The following is a 16,838-nucleotide window of genomic DNA, read 5'->3' on the forward strand; positions in this document are numbered from 1 at the left end:
TTTGGCTGCGGACCCCCATTTGAAAAGATATGCCAGGGACCCGCATAAGAGAAGATTTTCACGGCTCTAGCAGTGATTCTCAACCATTTTAATCTCAAGGACCCCCAGGGTGACATGCATTAGACCTCGGACCCCAATTTATATTGTAAAATCACTGTTAATTTAACAGAGTGTACACTAACTATCTATTTAGCTGGGCACCCCCTGGAACTCCCTCAAGGACCCCTGGGGGTCCCTGGACCCCACTTTGAGAACCAATGCTGCTGCAGGGAGCCTGCTATGATGTTCATGTGTGTGCGCATGTAGTCAGTAATCACTTACCAATGTCTCTGTCCCTAATTTGGGCACATTTTATTGTAGTAGCAATAGTAGCAATATAGAGCAGTGGTTCCCAAACTTTTTCATGTCAAGGACCCCCAAATTGACACTGATGAGCCTGCGAACCCCCATTTGAAAAAGATATGCCAGGGACCCCATAAGAGAAGATTCTGACAGCTCTAGCAGTGATTATCAACCCGTTTAATTTCAAGGACCCCAAGTTTGACATGCATTATTAGTCTACAGAGTCTACAGACCCCCATTTAATGGCATTTCTATCTCTGGGACCCCCAATTTATATTGTAAAATCAATGTTAATGTAACTCTGAGAGTGTATAAATGGAACGGGTCCATTTGGACACTCTCAGAGTTACAGACCCATAAGGGTCCATTTGGTTCCAAACTATCCAGCTATCAAACTATTTAGCTGGGTACCCCCTGGAACTCCCTCAAGGACCCCTGGGGGTCCCTGGACCCCACTTTGGGAACCACTGATACAGACTATAGAGGATGCATAAGCTCACAACATTGTGAACTTGTAGATCGGCTGTTCTCGCTATATACTGTAGTGCTAATTAAGTGGTTAAGTATTATGTGAGGCTGGACTGGTTTGCGTATGAGCGCGCATGCGTGCGTGGAAAGCATGAACACAGAAGCGTATGTGCATGTTTGTGTGCACAAGAATGTCCAAGCTGTTGCATATAGTTAGACAGACACGCCCCGCTCCTCTGCCTTTGAATTTGAACAGTGAGTAGTACCGAGTCTACTGACTACAGCTCCAATCCACTGATGGACTAATATTTATATATTGACATTGTATTTCCTTTAGAGGATAGCCCCTTGAGATGTATCATCTCGTTTTAGAGGGGGTCCTCCTCCACAACACAATGAATACAGTACATATACAAAACAATACATTAAACATGTCGACACAGAACAATACACTTACAACATCAACAAAACATAGATGCTCTCCAAACCACTCAAACACTACATCAAGACCAGAAGCAACTGCACTGAAACACCTAACAAAATACTAATAATAATGATACTAATAATGAAAATAATAAAAAATAAAGATAAAGATAAAAAGAATAATCAAGCATTAAAGTACACACTTCTCTCCAAAAATCAAAAACAAGTACAAATGGGTTTCAGGTCTACAAGCAAAGAGGCCTTGAAAACAGTGCTTATTAGGTTTTTGACTTTTCTCTCTTTGTGTTCTGTATAGGTCATGGACTTATTAAGATATTTCTGTATGTTCTGTATTAAGATATGTTTCTGTCAGTGGAGCCAAGTAAATCCATCTCTGAGTTATATAGTGCCATTTCAGCTAAAAATTAAAGCACGTTGTACATCAAAGAGAGATGGGAGAGGGATGCAGGAATTGCACTCTCAGAGGAAGTATGGGGAGGGATCTGGGAGTTCTAGTCTACCTCAACCTGTTCTATGGACTGGAGAGAGCATTGTTGGAAAAATATTATTAGATATTTTAAGACCCCGTATCAGGAAAAATACAAAGGTGATGATAGGCCGTGCTGGAGGCAGTGTGGGGCAAAGAAAGCCAACCACTTTCACATTTTCTGGGGGTGCTCCAAGTTGAGGGTGTTTTGGAACCATATTCACAAATCACTGTGTTCAGTATTTTTCATACTCCAATACCTTTTAACTTCACAACCTTGTACCTGGGCCACATTGAATGTCTTAACCAGACGAGATACACAAAGCTACTGCAGGTGCTCTTGGCAGCCAGCAAAAAGTCAATAACAAGAAGATGGCTAACCCCAATTGCCACGAGTGGCACGGAATAGTCCTGGATATTTTCAATTAACATACTTCCTAAGAACTAGACTAGACAATTTCTACCAAATTTGGAACAACTGGATAGTACACATTGCCCCTCTGAGAGCAGACTTTGTGTGATCTCACTGGTCCTAATTGCCTGCTTTATGATCTTTGTAGAAAATGTTTAAGACACCCTTCATGGTCGAAGTCCAAAGCTGTTTTGTTTTTGTTCCCCTCAGCAATATTGTAAATACTTTCGTTTCTTGGTTGTTGTTTTTTTTGTCTTTGTCTTTTTCTTTTTCTGCCCACTCTTTCTCCTTCTGAAATGTACACTCTGAAGCGATATTGCCCTTTGCCCCTGTTAAGTGTTGACTTGATGCCATATGTAGTCCATCTGAAGAAAGCAAGGATTATACAGAGACATTGGAGATGGAGTCACTTGGAGGGGGGATGAGGGGGAGGGAGGGAAGAGGGGTGAAAAGATCCTGGGAATTGCACTTGTGTCCTATGTATACATAGAAATGCTGTCTACTGTACTGCTTTTTCCAAATAAAATAAATATTATTTAAACAAGATATGTTTCTGTCATTTGTATGTTCTGTATGCCTATTGGTCTTGTGTTTCTGTTCTGTTTGGTTTTCTGTTTTTGCCCTGCTTTTGTGTACCTTATTTTGTAGTATTGTTCTGTGCTTTCCTGCCTCCTCTTGTTGGTGTTTCCTGGTCTTACCAACCTGATTATTGTTGCCTTTAGTCACCTGTGTTCTGTTTGCCTGTTAGCCTATCATGTGTTTGATTGTATTTTGAGTTCACCTGTGTCCTGTTACCTCTGTCTATTTAAGCCCTGTGTTTGGAATAGGAGATGCAAGGCTGACGTCACGGTAGGCTGTCACGCCTACCGGCGCCATTGTGATTGTGATGGCCTAAAAGCCCTACTACATATTAGATCTGCATCAAGTGTATAAAGTTGGTGTTTGAGTGTTTAGTGCACGCCTGCACGGTGCTAGAGCTCTTTCAGTTCGCCAAAATGGGATTTATTAAGCCTACTTGAGTAGCCTACTGTTGTGTGATTTTTTGACCACTGCAAGTGAGTCTGTATATTCTGAAAGCCTTATCGACCTTTGTTTTGCCCATTGTGGAAGAACCTTGGTTTAGTTAAATAAACCCCTTACGGTTACGGGACCCTCCTTTTTACAGTGTTGGGAAGTGGGGGGGCAGTGAAGCTTCATGGCCAGGTAATTGAGGGTGATGAAACCTGATACTGTGAGTGTGTAAACAAAAAAAATCAACCTGAATATAAGTTTTGATGTATTGAGATACACAAAGAAGGGGTAGGACTCGATACGTTTTTCAATAAACTTCTTCCTACTCCTTTTTCGAACATAAACATATTATTATTTTTGGACGCTGCTTTTTTGTTTTTAATATTTACTTTTCTCGTTTATATTAACATATTCGGAATAAATAAATGAGTTTGTGTGTGTGTGTGTGTGTGATATGATCATGACTAGTCCAGGGAAGAGGATCTTCTGTTACCTTCTGTGTTCAACATTGTTGCCATGGAGACTGCTAATTGTCTTGACACACACGCGCGCGCACACGCACGCACACACACTTCCCTGGGGATACCCCAGTGTGTACTGTAGATGCAAATCTCTACATTTGCTCCTGTCAGTCATGCAAAGCTCATCCTCTTTAATTAAAAAATAAAATCCGTAGTGTTAATGTTAATCAGAGAATGTACGGTCTGAGTTTTTTACAGTGTAGGGACGTCGTTCGTTCTCGTGATGCTGAATGTGACCATGCAGTGGACCAGGGAGCTCTCTCTCTCTCTCTCTCTCTCTCATGAATACCTTTTAACCCATGGCCTTTAAAGAGAGCCATGTTTTAGCTTCACAGGGCCTTATACGCACTCACTCACTCACTCACTCACTCACACACACACACACCAAAGATATCTCCAAATGATAAGGTGTGATGTCTTCTTATCAGTAGACCTCAGGCTGAGTATTAACTTAAATGTGTCCTTTTTCCCATCCTGAAATGTAACTCTTATCGTTTTCTGATGGTTTTTTTTTTATCAGATGTTCACTCGAATTTGCAGCAGAACGCAACACAGACACCAGAGGAATCTAAAACCTGTGTGTTTGTGTGTGTGTGTTTGTGTGCAGATCTCCACCTCCCCATGACAGTGTTGGCTGCGGAGGGGGAGCCATCCACAGGCAAGGTCAGTATCTGCGTGCCCCCCCCCCCCCCCCCCATACGGGGCCCCCAGGGGCCTTATTGCCACTGATTGTCTATCTGAGAAACCAAGCACACCACTTCATGACAGCTTCACCTCTGTTAGCAAACACCCACCATCCTGATACAAATGGCATCCGTTTTTTGACATTTTCATAACCCGGGGGAAAAACAGAGCTATAATATAATCTAGAGAATGGATTGAGGAGCGATAGCCCCCGCCCCCCGCTATTCACTTCAATGGAAGTTGCTGAGTGGCCTTTTGAAGCCATGACGAAACGACAAAGTCTTCCGGGTAGTACCCCTCGAGCCAGCGGCGACGACTACGGCAGTGCCTGGGAGCTGGAGCACCCCTGACAAAATAGGAACACAAATTAGTACCCCTGAGCTTCCCTCCCCCATGGTTTTGTCACATAGTCACACCTTTACGGACACAGGCACAAGCATTCAAATGCTAATGGCTTTTGTTTTAACCTGTCAGGTATAGTATAAAAGTTATACTTTTGTCTACAATGAAGTACCCAATGTCCCCCCCCCCCCCCCCCCCCCCCCCGGGACACACCCCTGACAGTTAAGAAGTATTCGCCTCAGCCTCGAGCGTTGATATGATAGGTTGGCAGTGGCTCCTATTATAGTACCCCTCGTGCTGTTCTTGTGGTACCTCATGTCCTACGATTTATTCATAAATGTAACCTGGGCCGGCAGTACAACTTTTGACCAGTAAAGACGGCGGCTTCAACGTTGCCCAGCCATTCTGCGGGCTTGGGGAAAAAAGAGAAGAGTGGCTGGATTCGACAATTTGGATTCATAACCGCATACCAATTTGTCATCATTATTATACTGACACTTCCTCCTCGAAAAAGGCTTCCAGGTTTCCCCGTGAGAAGACACGCTCGTATGAAATACAATTAATCTGCTGTGCCTGGCTTGCATGGGTATGAATGCCGTGAGGGGTTTGGGTGTGAAATGTCCCCCGTCCCGTCCCCCGTCCCGTCCCCCTCTACCCCCTGATCGCAGTTCTTTTCAGAGTGAATGCTTCAGGAGATCTTTAGAACAATGTTGTTGCACCATAAAGTCCTGAATATATAAATGTAACTTTGAGTCTCACAGCTAGACATGTGACTCAGAGAAATAAGGGAGTGGATACATCAACACTTAAATTAACGCATCATAATTTACCGTACTGTGAATTTACAGGTTCACTGTGTTGTAATTATCACTTGGTTGTCTCTAGAGTTAGTGTTCACTGTTTTTTATGTTTCAGTTCTTATTTTATTTCCTGGTTTCCTCTCTTGCTGCTGTTACCTGTACTGTATTGAGTTAAGAGGTATTTCATTTAGGTTTTTTTTCTATTGTGAAAACAGCAGATCTGCAAGCCCACAACGCCTCGCAATGCGAGGCGTTGTGAGCTTGTAGATCGGCTATTTTCACTTTTCCCCGCTTTCTTGTATTATGACATTGTTTCACTAGTTTTTACCGTATAGTTTGATTACTTTTCATTCTTTCTTTTCTTTGAGGTATTAAAAAGGTCTCAAAAGTCCTTAGACGGTCACTTCACTCACTGTCACCTGGGGACACCCCCCCCCCAAAATATGTGGGGACCCCCCTGGGGGTCCCGACCCACAGGTTGAGAACTACTGTACTAGACCACATGTGATTTAGCAATGTGGTTCACCTGTGTCCTGGACTGGTACCCCCCTAGTCAATCCTGTGTTAGTTCACCATGTGTTCACAACTTCACCTGTGTCTTTAATATCTGTTAGTGCCTATCCCTGTGTGTTGAGTGCTAAGGTTTGCAGGTTTGTGCATGCAGTACGCCTACACTTGATATGGGAAATATATCGTCCTCTAACGCCTATACGTCATGTATTGCAGGACAGCGGGACTCGATCCAATGGCAACGTGTCCGATAAGACTAGTGTGTATGACATCGGGGAGCTGGCCACTTCCTCTCTGATAGGTAAGACATCCCCCTCCCCGCCACCACCACCACCACTGCTGCACGCACGCACGCACGCACGCACGCACGCACGCACTGCTTGGTATTTATTATGAATCACATGTAAGAGGTTGGGGAAGAGCAAAGCTCTGTCCATGGGAGGTTAGTAATGCAATTTTCCCAAAGTTTGTGTCTTTCCTTATCACACTCTCTCACTCACACACACACACACACACACACACAGAGGTGCCTGCGCGGCCTTCAAACCTATAGTTCTATGTTGCGCTGATAAGAGCAATGCACCAAAGTATAGCCATTTGAAGTGTTAAAGGTCTGGTGAAATGAAAAATACGCTTTTCACACTTTTAAAGCATATCTGCATATCTACCTAACCTAACTATAGATGCCAATTATTTGTGTATTGTAATATCAAAGGTTCCTAAAAGGCCAATTTTAATTATTTCCTGTGAAAGAAAACGTGCTGCGTGATGACATAGACTTTCATGAATATAAATTAATCTTGATTTCGTTCACGTGTGTTTCCATTTCCAATAGCTGCACGTTCTTCAAACACAGCTGATTTTGATTACAGAACAGTTTTTAAATCTCATTCAAGATGACATCCAGACGTACTCATTTTAAACTGAATCAGCACACTAAAATAATATGTATCTGAAAACATTATAGGTTACCGTAGAAATAAGCCACGTAGTAGCAAACATGCTTAGCTGGCAGTCTTTCTCTCCCTTGTATATCTGAAGGGATGGGGTCGACCTTTTGATTGGTTCTGAAACATGCAACAGGCTTCCGTTTCAGAACCTTGAAAAACCTTGTTTTAACAGCAGGCGACAGACAGACGGATTTTCAGGAAGTGCATTATTTGTCTATGGGACCCGGCGACTACTGGCGATAGCAGGCGATAGGCGGAGAAACGTCGCCCGAAAAGATACAAATAATTCATCTTTTCGGGGCAACATCGTCCGGCGATAGCGGGCGATTGGGTGATAGTCAATGACATTCATGATCGCTTATTCGCTTGCCATTGTTCTCCCGCTGTTAAAACGCACTGTAACACTGCTGCTCTTGCAGCACCCAGGTCCACTGTCATACCTGTGCGACCTTGTGTTTGGGAGGGAGGTAGGGCAAGCCCCAGGGAGGCTCTCCAGCGTTGAAGCACTTGGCCCTAGTGGTTAGTGCGTGAACTGCAGGCGGACCCGTGAATTCATGACCAGGAAACCCCGTGCAGCTGGGCTTTAACATTGAGCGCTCGTCTGCACTTCCGCATTTGACCACCAGCGGTCAAATGCGGAAGTAGACGGTTCTTCCGGGTGCTTCAAAACGCCACTGAGCAACTTCCACTGACATGAAGGCGGGGGGGGGGGGCTGCTATCGCTGCTACCCCTTTTTTCCCCCTCACTGTATATGTTTCTTTTCCCTTTTTACCTCCTTTATGATGAATTCCTGTTCTGTCTATAGAAGTGTCTATTTGTACGTCTCTAAATGTTTTGATGATTTGAACATGGTGGACCCTATTGGAAACAAGTGTAATGCTTAATTGGGTCGTCCACTCACAGTTAACAGCCTTTGTATTGAGTTTGTGCTTGAAATGTACTGTAATTCTGCAAACTGTTAATAAATTCTTCAATCAATCAATCAATCAATCGCTCCGGTTCAGTCTCTATCCTTGTATTACTCTATGAGGTAGGGGTCTACGACCACTTCCTGCATGGTGAAACCAGAAGTGAACAGATCCACTTCCGGGTGGATTATCCTCAGAGACAAGATTATTATAGTTAGCCTAATTAAAACTAACAAAAAAACTAAAATAAATAAATAAACACATTATTGTTAACTGAACTAAAATAAAAACGATAACTAACTGAAACCGTATTGTGTGTTTACAAAACTAACTAATACTACTGCCCTTAGTTTTTGTTTTGTTGTAGCTGAATATGTTTTTTTAAAATGCTATCTTTTATTGAGGTTTTATTACACAATACTTACTCTGGCCCCTTTCAATCGTGCACCTGACTTATCTGTCAGGTGCAGGATTAAAAAGAGCAGATAAGACTAACACCAAAAACAAGCAAACCCGCTCTAAAAGCAAACGGCTCGGGCTGTTAGCCGTGCAAGTTTGTAAACGGTATTAAAGTTTCGATCGTCTACATTGCGGTTATGTTAGTCCACACGAGAGTGCCGGGGCGCTCCGGACACCACGAGAAAGCTACGTGTAGTGTAGGCTATATTATATGCACGGCATGTAAAATGCATATGTGGCATTGTGGCATAATCATTCAGTATATAGGCTACTGGGCATAATCAACTGTAGCTGATGTTTTTCTTTCTTTTCATTACAAATCATTTTAATGATTTTACATAGGCCTATATTCTCATAACTACCCTCTTCTGCCAGAAGTAGGCTACAAAGTAATGTATACATAAGCATGAGATTCATAGTTTGCAGATCTTAAAGCTCACAACGAGGGGCGGCATGATGCATTGTGAACTTATGAGTTTGACTTTGGAGATTTAATATATTCGGCGGTGCAACACCGCTGAATGTCAGATAATTGCTCGTTAATAGATTGATTCCACCTGCTGCCTGCACAGCGCTAAACATTTTGCCTAATCTGCAGCTAGTTAACAAGAGAAATTGCACATAGGCTATACAAAAGTATAAAAAAGAGGAATTAGAAACAATGAAAACAGGCAGGTATAGAGGAATACCTGCCTGAGAGGGACGGGCAGACAGCACGGTGGCTGCATGCTGCCTATCTTTATAGCCTATACTAATCTATTCTACACTACACCATTAGTAGGCTAACAATAATGTAGAATTGTAGATCATCCGTTTTTTTTCTTGGCTTTCCAGATTGGTAATCACCATAATTTACATCTGGTCTCCCGAAATAGCTCATCTACAAGCTCATGCACTGGCTGCAGATCGGCTATTTTCGGATAAGAGATTTATAGACATTATGTGCAAATATTAAAAAAATAGCTGATACTGGAGGTGGAAAGTCTGGTGACGTGAGGTTAGTTTGGAGGGGACGAGGGGACTATTGCGTCACCGTTTCAGCAAATAGGCATTCGCTGTACACACAGACTACAAAGTCGCGTTTCCAAACTTAGCCGGTTAAGTCCCCAAAAACGCTGTCTCCGTGTGGCGGAAAGGGCAGATTGGCTAAATACTTGCCCGGGTAACGCAGAATACGTCCTCGTCTGGACACCACCTAAAACTAACTGAATTAGAAACCATAAATAAAAAAAGGTTTTTGGCCTGCTGCATGATAGGAACTGGATTTATGGCGGTTTACACCTCAGCCAATAGGAAAGGAGAGGGGGCAGGGCTTCAGCAATTACAGCCCCTCCCGTATAAGAATTTTGAAGCCTTTTGCATACTGGGAACTGCGGCCATGTTGGCATTTTGCATTGAAAAAGCAGGGTGCGGCACGTGAATATGGTGAATCGCTGTTTTCCCACATCATTCCAAAACCTATACTGGTTGTGCAAGGGCGCGCTGTATTTTGGCCAGTAGCCACTTTGAGTGGCAGTTGGGGCAAACGTTCACCCCAAAATACGATTTACTATTCTGTGCCTGTCGGGATGCAACTCGAACAGCGCTGAGTTGGCTCAAGCGAACTTCGCAACGTTCGGCACGGCAAAGCCCAACCAATAGGTAAACAAAGGGGGCAGAGCAATGTTGCGCCTGTGGCACCCATGGGGTGATTGTGGTCCCTGGTGTGACTATTCTGAAGGCAGATCCCTGACCAATGTGTGTTGGTGCGGATCGTAGCAACGGTGCGCCTCGCAGGTCTACATGTTAGTTTGTGACGTCCACCCCACTGTCTGTTGACCTTCTAGCTATAGGCAATTTTAATATAGGATATGTAGGCCTACTATTATGGCCTCTCTCTCTCTCTGAAAGCAGTCTGAGCAGTAGCGTTTCCAGGAATTACATTTTGGGCAGGCAAGATGTCCCCCGCCCCCCTCCCCCCTGCACAATCAGAAGCACTAAAGAGATATACCTGCCAGACGAAGGCTGAAAGGCATGCATTTGCATTCCAATGGGTGAGGGTGATTGTGTATGGATTTTGGCCAGGCAGAAATGGATTTGGACAGGCGGCCTCCGGGCCTCGCCTTATTGTAGATATGCCACTGAGTTTGAGTTTTACCTTCAATGTATCCTTAGGCTTTTCCCATCTAATTTTGAAATGTAGCCTACTCTCTTTATTTTTCTTCCTTACATTCTACTGATAGTGTATGTTCACTTACTTTTTTAAATTTTCACCAATAATGTTTCCCTTTACCCTTCAAGCTTTTCACCCTTTTACAGTTTTCTCTCTCTTTAAAAAAGTGGAACAATTTCTAATCAAGCCGATCAACAACGCGTCGATAGCTTGTGGACAGTCTATTTCCGAAATGATTTCAAACATTTATGTGGTTCAAGAGGTTCAGTACGTGGTCTAGTGGCTAATGCAATACAGCTGAGCTTCATTCCTCACATCTTCTATTCATTATGTATTTTATAGAATTGTGTCTTCTGCTACTACAAAGCTATCATTGTGATAGATGAGATGAAATTACATTAGAGTTTTTATTGCCATCAGACTCTGGGCCAGTGGAAATAGCTTTCGATAAAGCATAACATAATCGAATGGCTCTGCAGCATGCAGGTACATGGGCACATACTGTAACTAGAAAAAATGTGCATGACATGACTTCAGAGATAATGTGTATAGGCTTCCAATTTGTGTCTTTTGCACATAAGTTGTAGGAGATGAAGAAAGCGCAAAATGATGGAAAATGTATTTGGCACAAATGGGAACTTGTGTCATGATCCAAGGAATCCAGGGGAAAAACATATTTTGATGTGTGACCTACGTACACTTCAACAGTTATTATATAATAATAAGCCAAAACATGAAGCGGGCTGTTATACTGTAGTGCCAGCATGAGGCCAATTTGACAACTTTGGGGTGGAGTTTCTGCTCTGTGAGAGTGCGTACAAAGTTTCACACCGATCAGTCCAAGTAACGGTGCCGGAGATTAGCTGCTGACAGACACAAACACACACACGGTTGGGGGCGAAATCATAATCTTGGCTACACCTCCGGCCTGGCGGAGACAACACTATATGTAGACATAAAATTATTCATAGTGTTGTAAATGCAGTAGCTTCATTTGACTTATTTTACGTTAGGTTTAAAAGAAAACACATACGACATGCTTTTCAAAAAGAAAAAGATCAAGGACAAAAACACAATAATGTCAGACGTATTTCCATTGTAATCCTTGGTTTAGTCTTGAAAGAATTGTGAATAAATTATTATTTTCAACAAAAGCAAAAAACAAAACTCAAGAGGATTCAGACCCATTTGTTTCAAATTTCAATGTGTACTCTCAGAGGAGTTCAATTAAATTAACATTAAATTAACACCATAAATTAAATGAACACCATTAGATAGTGTGACAGTGTATATTGGGGTCTCAGAGATAAGAATAGGATCATATGACCAAACCAGTGACAAAGGGTCACTGGTTTGGGCCCCATTCTCTTTGGTCCAATTTGTTTTCACTCCTCACTGCTGCATCTATCTATACAATATATCTCTGCTTGTCTTGTCTGTTGTTGTCCGTCCCCCCCTCCCTCCCCATCGTTAGGTCTGGTGGCCACAGTAAAGGAACACATCACCAAGCCTACAGCCATGGCCCAGGGGCGAGTGGCCCACCTCATTGAATGGAAGGGCTGGGGGGGAGGCGGTGAGGGGACATGGAGTGGCGGATGGGGTAAATCTGCAGGGGGGGGAATAGAGCTGCACCAGGACGAACAACTCTACTCGCAGATGTCAGACGAGATCAAGGAAGCCCGGTTTGCCGCAGGTGAGGTGTATAAGATTAAGAATAAGCGTTAATTGAGAGCTGTTTGGCTGACTGTCTAAAACAGCAGCTCCCAACCACGGCCGACTTGAACATTTCGGGCCCACCCATCTGACCATGGGTAGGCCTCTTTCGGTTGTGTTACGGCTTGGATTAATGGAATTAACGTGGTTCCTATTATTGGTGGTATGACAATGAAAACAACATTTTCAAGGGAAAATAAATATATACCATGATTGTTTTTGTGCATACATAAGTCTGATGATTTTCCAATTATTTTGGGGCCCACCCGGCCCATTTACGATCCTCGAGTCACGGTAATAATTGGGAATTGCTGGGGTAAGTTATACCCGGTGGCCATTGCCTGTTTTTCCGAATGGTTTACATTTACGGAGAAACAATGTCTAAGAAAAATCAATAGTTCTTATATAGCAGGTGGTGACTCAAACCCCCATGTGCCTTATTTGATTTCCCTTTATCTCGGAGGTCACCGCGGACATAACAAAACAACAGGTTGTTGACATCCGAGACACAGTCACATAAAGTCCTTGTATTGTGCCTTTGGTTTTTCTCAGGCGTTGCTGAACAGTTTGCCTTGGCTGAGGCGGCCATGAATGTGTGGTTGATGAGTGACAGCCAAGAACAGCCGTCCACCAGCCTGCAAGGTATATTATCTATCTATATCTCTGATAGTCTTGCGTAGCCAGAAAACTATTCCACAATCTCCGAATGCTATATAGAGTCTGGAACTATAGCCCCCATGAGCTGAGTAAGGAAGCTGCCATTTCCGTTCACGAAAATATATTTTACAATATCTTTACATTTTATTTTTGTATTTTCTTTTCCGCTAAGCAACAAGCTATATATGCTTAGATGTTTTCTATTTATATTAGGATAAATTTGCGCGACTGTAAAGACGAAACGGAAGTGGGGAAGAGGCTCCACTTCCACTTTATATTTTACTCATGATAGCTCTTCTGTTGGTCCAGAGTCCAGACTGTATGATGAAGCATTTGGAAATTGCGAGAGTCAACAGTCTGGTAACGCAAGACTATATCTCTGAGGACAGAATATTAAATACAAATGTTTACATGGTTGGGGTTACAAAACATATATTTATATATATACATATAAATTCCTTTTTTATTACACAGTATACAGCATAAAGGGTAGACTTCAATATTTGTTGATTACTGTAATTACAGTAATAAGCTGTACCGGTAATTACTACCAATTGATGATGACTAATCTCAAAACCATGAGGGAAGTGGTTTCTGTAAGGCCTGGACAGACTCCCAGTTCAAAACCATGAGGGAAGTGGTTTCTGTAAGGCCTGGACAGACTCTCAGTTCAAAACCATGAGGGAAGTGGTTTCTGTAAGGCCTGGACAGACTCCCAGTTCATGAAGTGGTTTCTGTAAGGCCTGGACAGACTCCCAGTTCATGAAGTGGTTTCTGTAAGCCTGGACAGACTCCCAGTTCATGAAGTGGTTTCTGTAAGGCCTGGACAGACTCCCAGTTCATGAAGTGGTTTCTGTAAGGCCTGGACAGACTCCCAGTTCATGGTTTCTGTAAGGCCTGGACAGACTCCCAGTTCATGGTTTCTGTAAGGCCTGGACAGACTCCCAGTTCATGGTTTCTGTAAGGCCTGGACAGACTCCCAGTTCATGAATTGGTTTCTGTAAGGCCTGGACAGACTCCCAGTTCATGAAGTGGTTTCTGTAAGGCCTGGACAGACTCCCAGTTCATGGTTTCTGTAAGGCCTGGACAGACTCCCAGTTCATGGTTTCTGTAAGGCCTGGACAGACTCCCAGTTCATGGTTTCTTTAAGGCCTGGACAGACTCCCAGTTCATGGTTTCTGTAAGGCCTGGACAGACTCCCAGTTCATGGTTTCTGTAAGGCCTGGACAGACTCCCAGTTCATGGTTTCTGTAAGGCCTGGACAGCCTCCCAGTTCATGGTTTCTGTAAGGCCTGGACAGACTCCCAGTTCATGGTTTCTGTAAGGCCTGGACAGACTCCCAGTTCATGGTTTCTGTAAGGCCTGGACAGACTCTCAGTTCATCTGTAAGGCCTGGACAGACTCCCAGTTCATTCTGTAAGGCCTGGACAGACTCCCAGTTCATTCTGTAAGGCCTGGACAGACTCCCAGTTCATTCTGTAAGGCCTGGACAGACTCCCAGTTCATTCTGTAAGGCCTGGACAGACTCCCAGTTCATCTGTAAGGCCTGGACAGACTCCCAGTTCAAGGCCTGGACAGACTCCCAGTTCATGACACTTTCAACCAACCATAAAATGTCAACCAACCCTTAATCACTTTATTTTGTTTTGTGTTTTGAAAAAGCTACTTTGAGTATTTAGAAAAGCGCTATATAAATTGCATGTACTATTATAATTATTATTAAACCCTATTTATTTGTTGACCGACTGATTGATTGATTGATTGATTTGATTGAATATTTTCATTTGTTGAGTTAAAAACGGAAAATGGATGAGACAAAAACAAAAACAAAAACAAAGTCTTGATTCCATTGAACTCATGATAGTTACAAGTTAGCATTTTAATGTTTTGAAGTAATTGTCTCTTGACTCTTTGCTGTTACTTTGTCTGAACATTCCTCTCCTTATAGCCGCCGAAAGCCAGTACCTATCTCACTTCCTGCTGGATGGTGGAAGCGTTGGCGTGCCTCAACATCTCTACAGCATCCACGGCCAGGCCGACGGTAGTCACAGGACAGCCTGCCTGGCTCCTCATCAACAGGCTGCCTCCATTCATCCCGTGTCGTCTACCTCTCAGCAAGAGGGACATCATCCAGTTGATGGTGAAAGTACTGTAATGATGGCAGAACCTGCTGTGCGACACGTAGACAGCAGCTCGCTGTCTGAAGACGATGTATTTTATAACTAGGGTCTATAGAAAGAGCTTTTGGCAATCTTCAAGGTAACCTTTGAAGGGAGACTCAACGCGAGGACTTCTTCAATCTAAAGAAACACGTGGGGGAGGTCAATCATCTCAAGGAGGAGCATCAATTGTCAAAATGGCTTCTCTGGAAAGACAGCTTCGACCAGACACAAAAACTGATAGACTGACAATTTGCCATTACCGCAGCTGAAGCCTTTCAGGTCGCAATCATTGAGAGGCGTGGTTGAAACCACAATGCCAACGCCTCGCCAAAAACATGTCTGAACAGAGAAGATGTAATTACACAGAAAATTGAAAATGTGTCTCATTTTAGAGCCTTTGTCTGAGAATAGAGGGAGTGAGCGAGGGAGGAGGCCGGTGCAGGGGGGTTATTGGGGGAGCATACGCCCAATTATCTGTCTGGCTGTGAAACCGTGATTAGCTATTATTCACATCTCTCCCTGAGAGCGAGGAACACGCATAGAGCAGGGGTGAAATGCAGGGGAAAGAGGAGGTGTAGTGCAAGGGAGTAGAGAAGGAACAACAAAACAACATTAGGCCAAACGAATTCTCGCATATGCAAGCATTTGTTTGGCCTAATGTACAGTACACACGTATGGCACGTGGGTCTATGTTAAGCATGATGTAGACCTATACTTAGTTGCAGGCCGGTGTTGCGCACCAGGACTACAGCCAATCTACAAGCTCACAGCGCTTTGCAATACCATGCGTTGCGAGCAGTAGATTGGCTATCTATGTGCGACACCCCTGCACAGCTAAGTACAACTCAGGCTTTAGTATGCAGGCGTACATTGGAGCATGTGAGTGTGTGTATCAGTACGTCAGCAAGTTGAGAGAGCAAGCGATAATAGAGGAATGGGGGATGTTTAACCTTATCGCTCCAGGCGTTCTTTTAATAGAAGTTTACACAATGTGAGCCTCCTGGGGTTGTATCTGTCTGCCTTCCCCCTATTGTTATCGCTGCCGCTCAGAATAGTGTTCAATTGAAGCTGATTAGATGAAGAGCAAACAAAGCAGCAGGCTAATATGACGACTGAACCCTTGAGCAGAGCAATCTGCTGATTTGGATTAGGATTTAATTAGACGACAACAATGTCTGCTGTTCCACTCAACAATAGTGGGGCCACAAACGCGGCGTGACTGTGGATAATGTCAAATGACAGACTTACACTGAATCCCGATGAGCTAGAAATTGCATCTTGTTATTGTTTGGCTTCTAGTTGTCCACCCAAAATACGAGCTCTCAAGCATTTTCCCCCAAAAATGTCATTCAATTTTTTAAGTGGTGCAACCACTTCCTTAAGCGACTATGTGTGTGGGTGGCTGGGTGGGTGCGTCTGAGCACGAAAACAGCATGGTTGTTTTTCACCACCTGTGCGCAACCTAACACACACACAAACACACACACAAACATAACTGTATATATGGTGATTTCGGGTGTGCCAGTACCCTGGGTCAGTTCAAACTAAAGTGCAGGTCAATACATAAACTGTTACAAGGATGAAACCAGAAAAAGCTAAGACTTGTTTACATCAGGCTCCTCCATTTTCATATTTTACATCAGAACATTTAAAGACATACAAATACACACTTCTATGAAAAAAAAAGAATCATATACAGTTAAAGAAAGTTAAAAAATCACACGTGTGAAGTGAGGGGCACTAATATATTAAAGTCTAACTCATGTTGATTAGGTGATGTAATGGTGATTTAAACAAACGGTGCCAACACATACATTAAACGACATTACAATAAAG

The 16,838-nt window shown here is 43.3% G+C and overlaps 1 protein-coding gene across 2 annotated transcripts; it reads left to right on the plus strand.

Moving 5' to 3' along the window:
* The first annotated feature begins 3,008 nt into the window (after positions 1–3,008).
* Positions 3,009–15,430, plus strand: fam131c (family with sequence similarity 131 member C). 2 transcript variants are annotated; one of them, XM_079494275.1, is made up of 6 exons: positions 3,009–3,187; positions 4,272–4,327; positions 6,217–6,301; positions 11,945–12,163; positions 12,736–12,825; positions 14,789–15,430. In XM_079494275.1, exons 2-6 carry the CDS (start codon positions 4,286–4,288, stop codon positions 15,064–15,066), a joined length of 714 nt encoding a protein of 237 aa, XP_079350401.1. In that variant the 5' UTR covers positions 3,009–3,187; positions 4,272–4,285; the 3' UTR covers positions 15,067–15,430. The 2 variants fall into 2 exon arrangements, with proteins under 2 accessions (XP_079350401.1, XP_079350400.1); XM_079494274.1 differs by having other exon boundaries at positions 3,011–3,335; positions 14,789–15,426.
* The last annotated feature ends 1,408 nt before the right edge of the window (positions 15,431–16,838 follow it).

The sequence above is a fragment of the Electrona antarctica genome, assembly GCF_951216825.1.
Source record: "Electrona antarctica genome assembly, chromosome: 2".
In the NCBI taxonomy this organism is placed as follows: domain Eukaryota; kingdom Metazoa; phylum Chordata; class Actinopteri; order Myctophiformes; family Myctophidae; genus Electrona; species Electrona antarctica.

What these genes read in the sequence shown, in the direction of transcription:
- fam131c (XM_079494275.1), top strand. Translation starts at nt 4,286, where the DNA reads ATGACAGTGTTGGCTGCGGAGGGGGAGCCATCCACAGGCAAG. An exon ending in GGGAGCCATCCACAGGCAAG is followed by an intron (nt 4,328 to 6,216) that starts GTCAGTATCTGC and finishes CATGTATTGCAG; the next exon opens with GACAGCGGGACTCGATCCAA. An exon ending in GCCGTCCACCAGCCTGCAAG is followed by an intron (nt 12,826 to 14,788) that starts GTATATTATCTA and finishes CTCTCCTTATAG; the next exon opens with CCGCCGAAAGCCAGTACCTA.